This window comes from Callithrix jacchus, chromosome 22, assembly GCF_049354715.1.
Source record: "Callithrix jacchus isolate 240 chromosome 22, calJac240_pri, whole genome shotgun sequence".
NCBI classification, from domain to species: Eukaryota; Metazoa; Chordata; class Mammalia; order Primates; family Cebidae; genus Callithrix; species Callithrix jacchus.
This window is the reverse complement of record NC_133523.1, coordinates 13,358,990-13,371,928: the sequence shown is the minus strand read 5'-3', so window position 1 is coordinate 13,371,928 and position 12,939 is coordinate 13,358,990. Positions and strand designations below refer to the sequence as shown.

At 50.2% G+C, this 12,939-nt stretch overlaps 1 protein-coding gene across 26 annotated transcripts in view; it reads right to left on the bottom strand.

Moving 5' to 3' along the window:
- Positions 1-12,939, bottom strand: part of CLEC17A (C-type lectin domain containing 17A) — a 36,692-nt gene that overhangs the window by 13,818 nt on the left and 9,935 nt on the right. For 4 of the 26 annotated variants that reach the window (XM_054249465.2, XM_054249464.2, XM_078360801.1 and 1 more), the window contains 8 exons: positions 12,685-12,802; positions 11,999-12,082; positions 7,376-7,450; positions 4,948-4,980; positions 4,661-4,865; positions 4,189-4,230; positions 1,305-1,439; positions 1,157-1,219 (listed from right to left, as the gene is read on the bottom strand). In XM_054249465.2, coding sequence (XP_054105440.2) covers positions 1,157-1,219; positions 1,305-1,439; positions 4,189-4,230; positions 4,661-4,865; positions 4,948-4,980; positions 7,376-7,450; positions 11,999-12,061 — 616 coding nt within the window. In that variant the 5' untranslated portion in view covers positions 12,062-12,082; positions 12,685-12,802. The remainder of the gene's footprint in view (positions 1-1,156; positions 1,220-1,304; positions 1,440-4,188; positions 4,231-4,660; positions 4,866-4,947; positions 4,981-7,375; positions 7,451-11,998; positions 12,083-12,684; positions 12,803-12,939) is intronic. The other 22 variants (XR_013531088.1, XM_078360805.1, XM_078360804.1 and 19 more) reach the window with 17 other exon arrangements.

Genomic DNA, 12,939 nt, shown 5'->3' with positions numbered 1-12,939 from the left:
CCGTCTCTAATAAAAATACAAAAATTAGCTGGGTGTGGTGATGCATGCCTGTAATCCCAGCTACTCAGGAGGCTGAGGCAGGAGAATCGCTTGAACCCCAGAGGCAGAAGTTGCAGTGAGTCAAGATCACACCACTGCGCTCCAGCCTGAGCAACAGAGTGAGACTCTGTCTCAAAAAAAAAAAAAAAAACTAAAAAAGAAAGCAAAAATAGCGAGTATGTTGCAGTGAGCTGGCAAAGCCTATAAGAGTGGAGGGAAAACTCAGAAAAGCTTGAGATCAAAGTAGAATGAGCTCGGATGTCTGGATCCTTTATTTTATTTTTTTTAGACAGAGTCCTGCTCCATCCCACAGGCTGGAGTGCGGTGATGTGATGGTGGTTCATTGCAACCTCCACCTCCTGGCCTCAAGGGATCCTCCCACCTCAGGTTCCTGAGTAGCTAGGACTACAGGCACACAACACCATGCCTGGCTAATTTTTTTTTATTCTTTGTAGGAACATGGTCTTGCTAGATGGGGCATGGTGACTCATGCCCATAACCCCAGCACTTTGGGAGGCTGGGGCAGGTGGATCACCTGAGGCCAGGAGTTTGAGACCAGCCTGGCCAACAGGGTAAAACCCCGTCTCTACTAAAAATACAAAATTTAGCCAGGCATGATGGCGCATGACTGTAGTTCCAGCTACTCTGGAGGCTGAGGCAGGAGAATCGCTTGAATACAGGAGGCGGAGGTTGCAGTGAGCCGAGATCACGGCACTGCACTCCAACCTAGTGACAGAGCAAGACTCTATCTCAAAAAAAAAAAAATTACAAATGAAAGAAAGAAAAAGTGCTGGGATTACAGGCAGATGCCACTGTACCTGGCCCAGTGTGTATTTTATACATAGACCACATCTCCATTTGGACTGGCAACATTTCAAATATTCAACAGCCACATGAGGCTTGTGGCCACCATATTGGACAGTGGAGGTCAGGGCACATACACACGCATCACACCTCACAGGGACAGGGGCTGTGTCTGACGTGGTTACCATTTTACCCCCCTGCTATCTAGCACAGTGCCCAGCAGACGGGGATGAGGGTGGATCTTGGAGTTGGATCTGAGCATTGGGTTAAGGCTCAATAGGAACGGCATGAAGGAATGGGTGAAAGCACTCACCATTTGCTCGCCACGTCATCTGCTGAAAGCTTAACAGTCTCAGTTCTTTCACCAACTCCTCATCTATGAGCAAGAGTCCAAACTGAGCCCAGGTCCTCCTGTGCACCCTCCCCAGTATCTCCCCATGTCCCATCCTGACCCTACTCACACTTAGTCAGGGTCACAATGAGACCAAAGCAGCTCAGGATCAGGGAAGTCACCACCAGCAGACATAGGCACACTATCAGCCTCTTCTGGCAACACCCAGGACCTCCAGATGTCTGACTGAGCCAGGGCACTGGAGCTGCCGGGGAGTGGGGATGGGGACAGAGAGACTGGTACTGGGACTTCAGAGAGTGAGGAAGAGACCCTTAAGCCTTTCTCCAAGAGCAGGGGGCAGAAATCTGTAGTCATGACTGCTTCAGCAGATGAGGTCAGCAAGAGAAGGTTAGGAGAGTGAACCCTGGGGAGGCTCAGGGTCCTTTTGATGCATTTACTGTGCGCTAAGCATCATGTTGCATCCTTCTCTTTTTCCTTCTTTCCTTCTTGAAACAAGGTTTCACTCTGTCTTCTAGGCTGGAGTGCAGTGGCACAATTATAGCTCATGCAACCTCTAACTCCTGGGCTCAAGCAATCCTCCCACCTCAGCCTCTCAAGTAGCTAGGTCTTCAGGTGTGTGCCCCTAGGCCCAGCTAATTTATTATTTTTTTTTTGTAGATGGGGGTCTTGCCATGTTGCACAGGCTGGTCATGAACTCTTGGCCTCAAGCAATCCTCCCTGCTGCAGCCTCTCAAAGTGCTGGGATTAGAGGTGTGAGCCACCGTAACCCCAACCTACATCCTTCTTATCTTACTGGAATCTCATCCTTATAATGTATATTATAAGTATTATTCCCATTTTGAAATTGAGTAAGGTGAGGCTTAGTGAAATTAGGCATGACTTGGACCCAGCTTTGTTCTTAGAATCTACGATGCATCTTCCCTACTCTCAAGAAGCCCCTACCTAAGTTGCTCCTAGGTCAAGGAAGCTTGTGGACCCCGGCTTCCAGAGCAGAGAACATTTCCCATATCTTATGCAAGCAGACACCCTGAGTTTCTGGAGATTTGGACCACACTCAGAGAAGAACAGTTTCCTTTTTTTTAATATGGTCGTTACCAATACCATCACTACTTCCACCATCACCATCATCATCCCTACCAACAATACCATCACTACCTCCACCATCACTACCATATCATTACCAACACCATCACTACCTCCACCATCACCACCATCATCACTACCAACACCATCACCAAAATCATGACTATCAACAACACCATCACCACCATAATCACTACCAACACCATCATCACTACCTCCACCATCACCACCATCATCACTACCAACAACACCATCACTGCCTCCACCATCACCACCATAATCACTACCAACACCATCACTACCTCCACCATCACCACCATCATCACAACCAACGCCATCACTACCTCCACCATCACCACCATCATCATTACCAACACCATCACTACCTCCACCATCACCCCATCATCACTACCAACAACACCATCACTGCCTCCACCATACCACCATCATCACTACCAACACCATCACTACCTCCACCATCAACACTACCAACATATCACTACCTCCACCATCATCATCATCACCACTACCAACACCATCACTGCCTCCACCATCACCACCATCATCACTACCAACACCATCACTACCTCCACCATAATCATCATCACCACTACCAACACCATCACTGCCTCCACCATCACCACCATCACTACCAACACCATCACTACCTCCACCATCATTATCATCACCACTACCAACACCATCACTGCCTCCACCATCACCACCATCATCACTACCAACACCATCACTACCTCCACCATCATCATCACCACTACCAACGCCATCACTGCCTCCACCATCACCACCATCATCACTACCAACACCATCACTACCTCCACCATCATCATCATCACCACTACCAACGCCATCACTGCCTCCACCATCACCACCATCATCACTACCAACACCATCACTGCCTCCACCATCACCACCATCATCACTACCAACACCATCACTACCTCCACCATCATCATCACCACTACCAACGCCATCACTGCCTCCACCATCACCACCATCATCACTACCAACACCATCACTACCTCCACCATCATCATCATCACCACTACCAACACCATCACTGCCTCCACCATCACCACCATCATCACTACCAACATCACTACCTCCACCATCACCACCATCATCACTACCAATAGCACTATCATCCCCCACACCATCACTGCCTTCACTATCACCATCATCACCAACATTGTCATTATCAACAATGCCATCACTACCTCTACCATCACCACCAACACCATCACTACCACCACTATCACCATCACCATCCCACTAACACCTGTACTACCTCCATCATCACCACCACCACCATCACCACCAATACCATCACTACCACCATCACCATCACCATCCCACTATCACCATCACTAACTCCACTATCACCACCATCATCAGTACCAACAATACCATCATCACTAACATCATTACTTCCATGATTACCAACACCATCACTACCTCCACCATCACCACCATTATCCCTAACTCCACCATCACCATCAGCACCAACGCCATCATCACTGCCTCCACCATCTTTACCACCACCAACCATCGTCTTCCTTTCCATCATCTCCTTCCTCATCCTTCCATCACAATCACCAACAGAACCATAAGTACCATCATCATATCAAAAACAAAACAACCACATACCTCCAGTCCTCAGAAGGACAATACATGTTTGCAAACTCTGATCTCAATGAAGAGCTGTCTTTCTTACTTAGAGTAGTGCTTACTAGACTAACTCAGAACAATGCAGCAGGTCCTGAAGGAGCAGCTTCTTAAAGGAGAAGTTTTTCTGACTCAGGGTCTCAATGTAGAGCCATACGTCTCAATCAAATACAGTAGCCACTGTCAGAGGGGAAACAGGAGGACACCTGCAGGGCATGAGAACTTACCGGCCAGGGGTGGCTGCAATGGAGAAGGCTCAAGATCCACTGCTGGGAGAAAGGGGTAGAGAGATTTATTCCGAAGATGCTGAAAGACTGTCTTCCAAGATCAACAACCTCTACTTTATGCTCTGGTCAGAATTTAGGGGGCTGGCTGGCACAGTGGTTCATGCCTGTAATCCTAGCATTTTAGGAGGCCATGGCGGGTGGATCACTTGAGGTCAGGAGTTCGAGACCAGCCTGGCCAACATGGTGAAATCCCATCTCTACTAAAAATATAAAAATCAGCCTGGCATGGTGGCTCTTGCCTGTTAGTCCCAGCTACCCAGGAGGCTGAAGCAGGAGAATCACTTGAACCCGGGAGGTGGAGGTTGCAGTGAGCCAGATAGCGCTACTGCACTCCAACCTGGATGACAAAGTGAGACTCTGTCTCAAAAAAAAAAAAAAAAATGGTGATTGAAAGGAAACTTCCAGGTGTCACCTCTTAGGCTCCTTGAAGGGTCTTCCCACCGCTCACCCAGTTGAGGAGGTGTGCAGGTGACAGTGGCAAGGTCCAGTCCTGGAAGAGATGAGAAAGTCATTCCAAGAAGGACTTCAGCCAGGTGAGCAGGATGACCCCAGCCCTCAGCTATCACCTGTCGTCTGCCGGGGCTTGTGAGGAAGTGGGGGTTTCTCTGTTTTCTTTTCTGAGGAGGGAGGAATAGTTGTTCAGGCCCAGAGCATGGCAAAGCCATCTCTCATTCTCCTACACCCTCAGCACAAACTCACCTGCCCGTGGAGGTCTTGGTGGAGCAACTGAACCTGGAGAAGAGAAGCTCAGGGTAAGGGCTGGGCTGAGGATGGGAACGCGTTGAAAGGAAGAGATGGAAACAGGGTTAGGACTGCAGTGGAGGGTTGGAGATTGGCTTAGACATGGGGTTAGACGTGAGAATGGAATTGGGATGAGGGATGGAGATGGGATTAAGCTAGAGTAACCAACCAACATGTATTGCCTGGGTATCTCCCTTTATTTACTTACTTACTTACTTATTTATTTGAGATGGAGTCTTACTCTGTTGCCCAGACTAGAGCGCAGTGGCACCATCTTGTCTCACTGCAACCTCCACCCCCTGAGTTCAAGCAATTCTGCCTCAGCCTCCCAAGTAACTGGGATTACAGGGGTTTGCTACTATGCCCGGATAACTTTTGTATTTTGGGATTTTGCCATGTTGGCCAAGCTGATTTCAAACTCCTGACCTCAAGTGATCCATCCACCTCAGCCTTCCAAAGTGCTGGGATTACAGGCATGAGCCACTGTGCCCAGCTACATATTTTTTTGAGGAGTCTCGCTCTGTCACCAGGCTGGAGTGCACAATCTCGACTCATTGCAACCTCTGCCTCCCAGGTTCAAGCGATTCTCCTGCCTCAGTCTCCTGAGTCACTGAGATAACAGGCACCCACCACCACGCCTAGCTAATTTTTTATATTTTTAGCAGTGACAGGATTTCACCATGTTGGCCAGGATAGTCTCGAACTCCTGACCTTGTGATCTGCCCCTCTCAGCCTCCCAAAGTGCTGAGATTACAGGCATGAGCCACTGTGCCTGGCCTATTTTATTTTTTAAAGACAGTGCCTTGCTCTATCACCAGACTGGAGTGCAGTGGTGCCATCATAGCTCACTGCAGCCTTGAACTCCTGGGCTCTAGCAATCCTACCATCTGGGCCTCCTGGGAAGCTGGGACAACAAGCACACATCACCACAACTGGCTAATTTTCTTAATTTGAAAAAAAAAATTTTTTTGTTGTGTAGCTGGGGGTCTCATTGTGTTACCAGAGCTGGTCTCTATTCTGCGGTTCTATCGATCCTCCCACCTTGGCTTCCCAAAGTGCTAGAATGACAAGCATGAGTCACCCTGCCTGGCCCAAACATCCACTTTTTTTTTTTTTTTTTTGGTGGAGATGGGGGTTTTGCTATATTTCCCAAGCTGGTCTCAAACTCCTGGCCTCCAGTGAACTCCTGGCCAACTGATCTTCCCACCTTGGCCTCCCAAAGCAGTGGGACTACAGACACACACCACACTGCAACCAGCCCAAACCTCCACTGTGACATCCTCGGATCAGACTCTTACTGAACCCTGGGCCATGCCTTGGGGTTTACTGAGACCCAAGCCTAAATAAAACCCTGGGCTTTTGGTGATAATGGCAGGAGATTGAGGAGCCCACAATCCACTCCCAGTTTCTCAAGCACCAGCTTTTGTGACTCAGGACTTTGCAGCCAACAATTCTCTCCTGTGCTTCTCTTCTGAATAAATGTCTACTCGGCCAGCCGCGGTGCCTCACGCCTGTAATCCCAGCACTTTGGGAGGCCAAGGCGGGAGGATCACCTGAGGTCAGAAGTTCGAGGCCAGCCTAGCCAACATGGTGAAACCCCGTCTCTACTAAAAATACAAAAATTAGCCGGGCATGGCGGTGGGCACCTGTAAGGCCAGCTACTCAGGAAGTTGAGGCAGGAAAATCACTTGAGCCCAGGAGCTGAGGTTGCAGTGAGCCAAAATCGCATCACTGAACTCTAGCCTGGGCGACAGAGTGAGATTCTGTCTCAAAAAGAAAAAAGAAAAAGACATGTCAGGCCAGGCACGTTGGCTCACACCTGTAATCCCAGCACTTTGGGAGGCTAAGGTGGGCAGATCATGAGGTCAGGAGATCCAGACCAGCCTGGCCAACATGGTGAAACCACATCTCGACTAAAAATACAAAAAAAAAAAAAAATTAACTGGGCACGGTGGCACGAGCTTGTAGTTCCAGCTACTAGGGAGGCTGAAGCAGGAGAATCACTTGAACCCGGGAGGCAGAGGTTGCAGTGAGCCACGATCATGCCACTGCACTCCAGCCTGGTAACAGAAGGAGACTCCATCTCAAAAAAAAAAAAAAGAAAGAAATGTTTACTCATCCCTCAAGTCCCGCCTTAAAGTCCCTCCTCTAATTGAGCCCTCAAACCCCCAAGGATTTTGTCAATTTCCTGACTCCTCCTCTCTGCCCTGCTCACCATGGCTGTGCCCAGAACTGCCTCCTCCATCAGATTGGCAGATCCTCCTGGCATGGTGCCCAGCATGGGCTGAGTACAGAGGAGACTGTGTGTCTACAGTGCCCACCCAACGCCCCCTGGAGAACCTGCTCCCTGTATTCCCCCAGGTTACACTCCAAAAAGTCCTCTTACCTGGCTTGGGAGGAAGGTCCTTGTAGGGAGGTGCTGAGTTCTCATAGTCATCCCCCTCCTCCTCCTCCATGGTCCCTTCCAGGGGAAAGGCAAGTCAGAGCCCAGCTATTCCCTCCTCCCTCCATCCCTCAAGCCCTGGTCTCTGCCTCAGCTGCCCCATGGAGAGGATTCTGTACCCTGGGTCCTGACCACACCTGGGCCCCAGCATGGCCAGGGCCTTACCTGGTGGGTCTGGACACCCAGCGATAGTATACAGGTTGTGCGTGGCTACAGCTAACACAAGGAACATAAGAAGAGGCAGCCAGGGCTTGTCCCTCCTACTCAGGTGTCTAAAGCATCTGTCTGTTTCTCTTTCCTTTCAAAGTCAAGTACATGCGAATCCATCTAGGAGGGAAGCCCCAGACCTCACACAAACACACACACACACACGCACGCGCGCGTCTTTCTCTGGAGTTTAGATTCACACATAGAAGAAGCAATGACCACACTCCCCTCCAACCCCAGCTGAGCTCCCCTACAGAGCACCAAGCCCTAGGTAGAAGAGATGGATAAGCTCCTTCCTTCAATCTAGATGGGGAGGTGGAGGTTGCAGTGAGCTGAGATCACACCACTGAACTCCAGCCTGGGCAACAGAGTGAGACTCTGTCTCAAAAAAAAAAAAAAAGAAAAGAAAAGAAAAGAAATATCTATTGGTCCCTCAAGTCCCAGCCCAAAGTCCCTTCCTCTAATTGAGCCCTAAATCCCAAAGGATTTTGCCAATCTCCTGACTCCTCCTTTCTCAGCCCTGCTTACCAAGGCTGTGCCCAAACCCACCTCCACCATCAGACTGACAATAAACCAGTAAAGAGACATAGAAATAGGCTGCACATGGTGGCTTACACCTATAACCCCAGCACTTTGAGAGGGCAAGGCAGGAGGATTGCTTGAGGCCAGGAGTTCAAGACCAGCCTAGGCAACATAGCAAGACCCTATCTCTGCAAAAAATTTTAGAAAAAGCCATCCAGGCATGGTGGTGCACACCTGTAGCCCCAACTTTCAGGAGGCTCAGGTGGGAGGATTGCTTGAGCCCAGAAGGTTGACGTGGCAGTGAGCCATGATTGCACTACTACACTCCAGCCTGGGCAACAGAGGAAGACCCCACTCTTTAAAAAGAAGAAGAAGGCCGGGCGCAATGGCTCATGCCTGTAATCCCAGCCCCTTGGGAGGCCAAGCTGGACAGATCACAAGTTCAGGAGTTTGAGACCATCCTGACCAACATGATGAAACCAACCCCGTCCCTATTAAAAATACAAAAATTAGCTTGGCGTGGTGATGCGCACCTGTAATCCCAGCTACTCGGGAGGCTGAAGCAGGAGAATCACTTGAACCTGGGAGGCAGAGGTTGCAGTGACCGTAGATCGCGCCACTGCACTCCAGCCAGGCAACAGAGCGAGACTCCATCTCAAAAAAAAAAGAAAAGAAAAATTTATTGAAATAAATGATAATGGAAATATGACATACTAAAACCTATAGGGTACAGTGAAAGCAATACTAAGAGGGAAGTTTATAGCTATAAGTGCCTATATCAAAAAATAAGGGCCGGGCGCAATGGCTCACGCTTGTAATCTCAGCACTTTGGGAGGCTGAGTTGGTCGGATCATGAGGTCAGGCGTTCGAAACCAGCCTGGCTAACATAGTGAAACTCCGTGTCTACTAAAAATATAAAAATTAGCTGGGTGTGGTGGCGTGCACCTGTAATCCCAGCTACCCAGGAGGCTAAGGCAGAATTGCCTTGAACCCAGGAGGTGGAGGTTGCAGTGAGCTGAGATCATGCCACTGTACCCCAGCCTGGGCAACAGAGTGTAATTTCATCTCAAAAAGAAAGAAAGAAAGAAAGAAAAGGCCAGGTGCAGTGGCTGACACCTGTAATCCTAGCACTTTGGGAGGCTGAGGCGGGTGGACCACTTGAGCTCAGGAGTTTGAAGCCAGCCCAGGCAACATGGTGAAGCCCCTTCTCTACAAAAAATAGGCTGGGTGTGGTGGCTCACACTTGTAATCCCAACACTTTGGGAGGCTGAGGCAGGCAGATCCCCTGAGATCAGCAGTTTGAGACCAGCCTGGCCAACACGGTGAGACCCTGTCTCAACTAAAAATGCAAAAGTTAGCTGAGTGTGGTGGTGCATGTCTGTAATCTCAGCTACTTGGGAGGCTGAGGCAGGATAATTGCTTGAACCTGGAAGGTGGAGGTTACAGTGAGCTGAGATGGTGCCGCTGCACTCCAGCCTGAGTGACAGAGTGAGACTCCATCTCAAAAAAATACCAAAAAACAAAAATACAAGTTAGTTGGGTGTGATGGTGCACGCCTGTAGTCCCAGCTACATGGAAGGCTACTTGGGAGGGAGAATTGATTGTGTTTGGAAGGTCGTGGATGCAGTGAGCCATGTTCATGCCTCTGCACTCCAGCCTGGGCAACAAAATGAGACTCTATCTCAAAAAATGAAATAAAATAATGAAAACTTCTACCAGGAGCTGTGGCTCACACCTGTAATTCCAACACTTTGGGAGGCCAAGGCGGGTGGATCAGAAGATGGTCAGGAGATCGAGACCATCCTGGCCAACATGGTGAAACCCCGTGTTAAAAAAAAAAAATTAGGGAGAAGCATCTCAGCAACCCGACCACGGCCAGTCTTCCCTGGATACCATGAACCACACCATCCAAACCTTCTTCACTCCCACCAGCACCAACCGTTCCCCGAACTATGAGATGCTGAAAGAGGAACATGAGGTGGCTGCTCTGGGGGCGCCTCACAACCCTGCACCCCCGATATCCACCGTGATCCACATCCGAAGCGAGACCTCCGTGCCCGACCACGTCGTCTGGTCCCTGTTCAACACCCTCTTCATAAAAAAAAAAAAAAAAAGAGAGAATTTTTGTTGGGGTGGGGTGGGATGAAATGGAAGATGAGTTGGGGACAGGGTTGGGTGTGGGGTAGGGTCATGATGTGCTTAGGGTGAAGGAGAGAGTCCTTGCCAGGTTTGGGGATGGGAAGAGCGTCGAGGCTGGGTTACAGTAGACGGTGATGAAGTTGGATTGGAGGGCGGATGTGGGGCTGCATGTTGCGGTGGGGACAGGACTGTGCTTTTGGAGGAGACATGGCCCTGAAGAAGGGATTGGGATGGGTGGGTCATATATGAAGACTCCGAGCTCGAGGGTGACATTGGGATCATAAGTTGGAGATGGGGCGGAGAAAAACACAGCCCAGTTCACCTCCTGCCTCATGCAAGTCCTACCGTACTCCTGGGCCTCCCAGGGGGCCCCACACTGGACTGAGTGACGGTGATACACAGCCTCAGCCCTCGTGGAATGGCCCCTTTCTAAGGACCCGAAGACCAGGCCATCGGCATATCTCAGGGACTTTGTGTTTTGGGCCCCTGGGATCTCTCATGGTCTCAGGGCCCCTGGTGGCGGTAAACTCAGGAAAACCTCAAAAGCTTCCACTTTCATTTTCTATTCTTTTTTTTTTTTTTTTTTTTGGTAAGTGGGATCTCGCTATGCTGCCCAGGCCAGAATGCAGTGGCTACTCACAGGAGCAGTCTCACGACTGATAAGCTAGGGAGTGTCGAGCTGCCCCATTTCAAACCTGGAAACCCCTCCTCAGACACATTAGGCAACCTGGTGGTCCCCTGCTCCCAAAATGTCAGCATGTTAGTGCAGGCGCCTGATCACATAGTTCACGATAACCCAGAATTCCTGTGCTCAAGCGATCCTCCTGCCTTGGCCTCCCAAAGCATCGAGACTAGAGACACACACCACTGCGACCAGCCCAACCCTCCACTTTTATAAGCACTCATCAGGCTCTTCCTGAACCGTGTGCCATGCCTTGGGTTTGAGATCCAAGTACAAATAAAGCCTGGACTTGCGGTGGAAAGGTAAGGAGATAGCGAGCCCACAGTCCACTCCCAGTCTCGCAAGCACCAGCTTTTGTGACTCAGGGACTTTGTACCCAACACTTCTCTCCTGGACTTCTCTTCTTAAGAAATACCTACTTGCTGAGCGCGGTGGCTCATACCTGTAATCCCAGCACTTTGGGAGGCTGAGGCGGGTGGATCACAAGGTCAGGAGATCAAGACCATCCTGGCTAACAGTGTGAAAGCCCGTCTCTACTACACATACAAAAAATTAGCCTGGTGTGGTGGTGTGCACCTGTAATCCCAGCTACTCAAGAGGCTGAGGCACAAGAATCACTTGAACCCGGGAGGCAGAGGTTGCAGGGAGCTGAGATTGCGCCATTGCACTCCAGCCTGGGCAACAGAGTAAGACTCCATCTCAAAAAACAAACAAACAAATATCTACTCATCCCTCAGGTCCCACCCCAAAGTCTCTTCCTCTAATTGAGCCCTCAATCCCCTGAGGATTGCCCCAATCTCCTGACCCCTCCTCTCTCAGCCCTGCTCACCAAGGCTGTGCCCAAACCCACCTCCGCCATCAGACTGGCAGATTATCCTGGACAGGGTGTGGGTTGCACGGTGCCTGGCATGGGCTGGGTACAGAGGAGACTATGTGTCTACAATACCCATCCAACGCCCCCTGGAGACCCTCTTCTCTGCATTCCCCCCAGGTCATGCTCCAAAAAGTCCTCTTACCTGGCTTGGGAGGAAGGTCCTTGTAGGGAGGCGCCATGTTCTCATAGTCATCATCTTCCTCATCCTCCTCCTCCTCCACGGTCCCTTCCAGGGGAAAGGCAAGTCAAAGCCAGCCATTCCCTCCTCCCTTCATCCCTCAAGCCCTGGTCTCTGCCTCAGCTGCCCCGTGGAGGGGATTCTGTACCCTGGGTCCTGACCACACCTGGGCCCCAGTCCCAGTCTGGTTGAAGCTTTACCTGGTGGGTCCGGGTACCCAGCACTGGTATACAGATTATGCATGTCTAACACAAGGAAACTGACAAGTGGCAGCCAGGGCTTGGCAACCTCTGCCCACTGTCCCTCCTACTCGGGTGTCTTGGGGCTCTCTCAGTTCCCTTTTCCCTTCAAAGTAAATTACATGCAAATTCATCTTGAGGGGAAGCCCCCAGACCTCACATGTGCTCACACACACACACACACAAAAAAAAAAAAAAAAAACACATGGCCTTTCTCCCAGTTTGGATTCATGCACAGGAGGAACAATGACAACTGGTGGGGCATGGTGGCCCACACTTGTAATCCCAGCACTTTGGGAGGCCAAGTCAGGCAGATCACTTGAGGTCAGGAGTTTGAGACCAGTCTGGCCAACATGGCAAACCCTGTCTCTACTAAAAATACAAAAATTATCCGGGTGTGGTGGCACCCACCTGTAATCCCAGTTACTCAGGAGGCTGAGGCAGGAAAATTGCTTGAACTCAAAAGGCAGAGGTTGTGTGAGCCAAAATCGTGCCACTGCCCTCAAGCCTGGGTGATAGAGCGAGGTTCCTCAAAAAAAAGAGAGAGAGAGAGAGTCACCAGCTCGGACTCAAATAGAGTTGGCTTCGTTTCTTAAAACTTGGTTCTTGTGGTGGTGGTGGCATGTGCCTGAAGTCCCAGCTACTTGGGAGGTTGAGGCTGGAGGA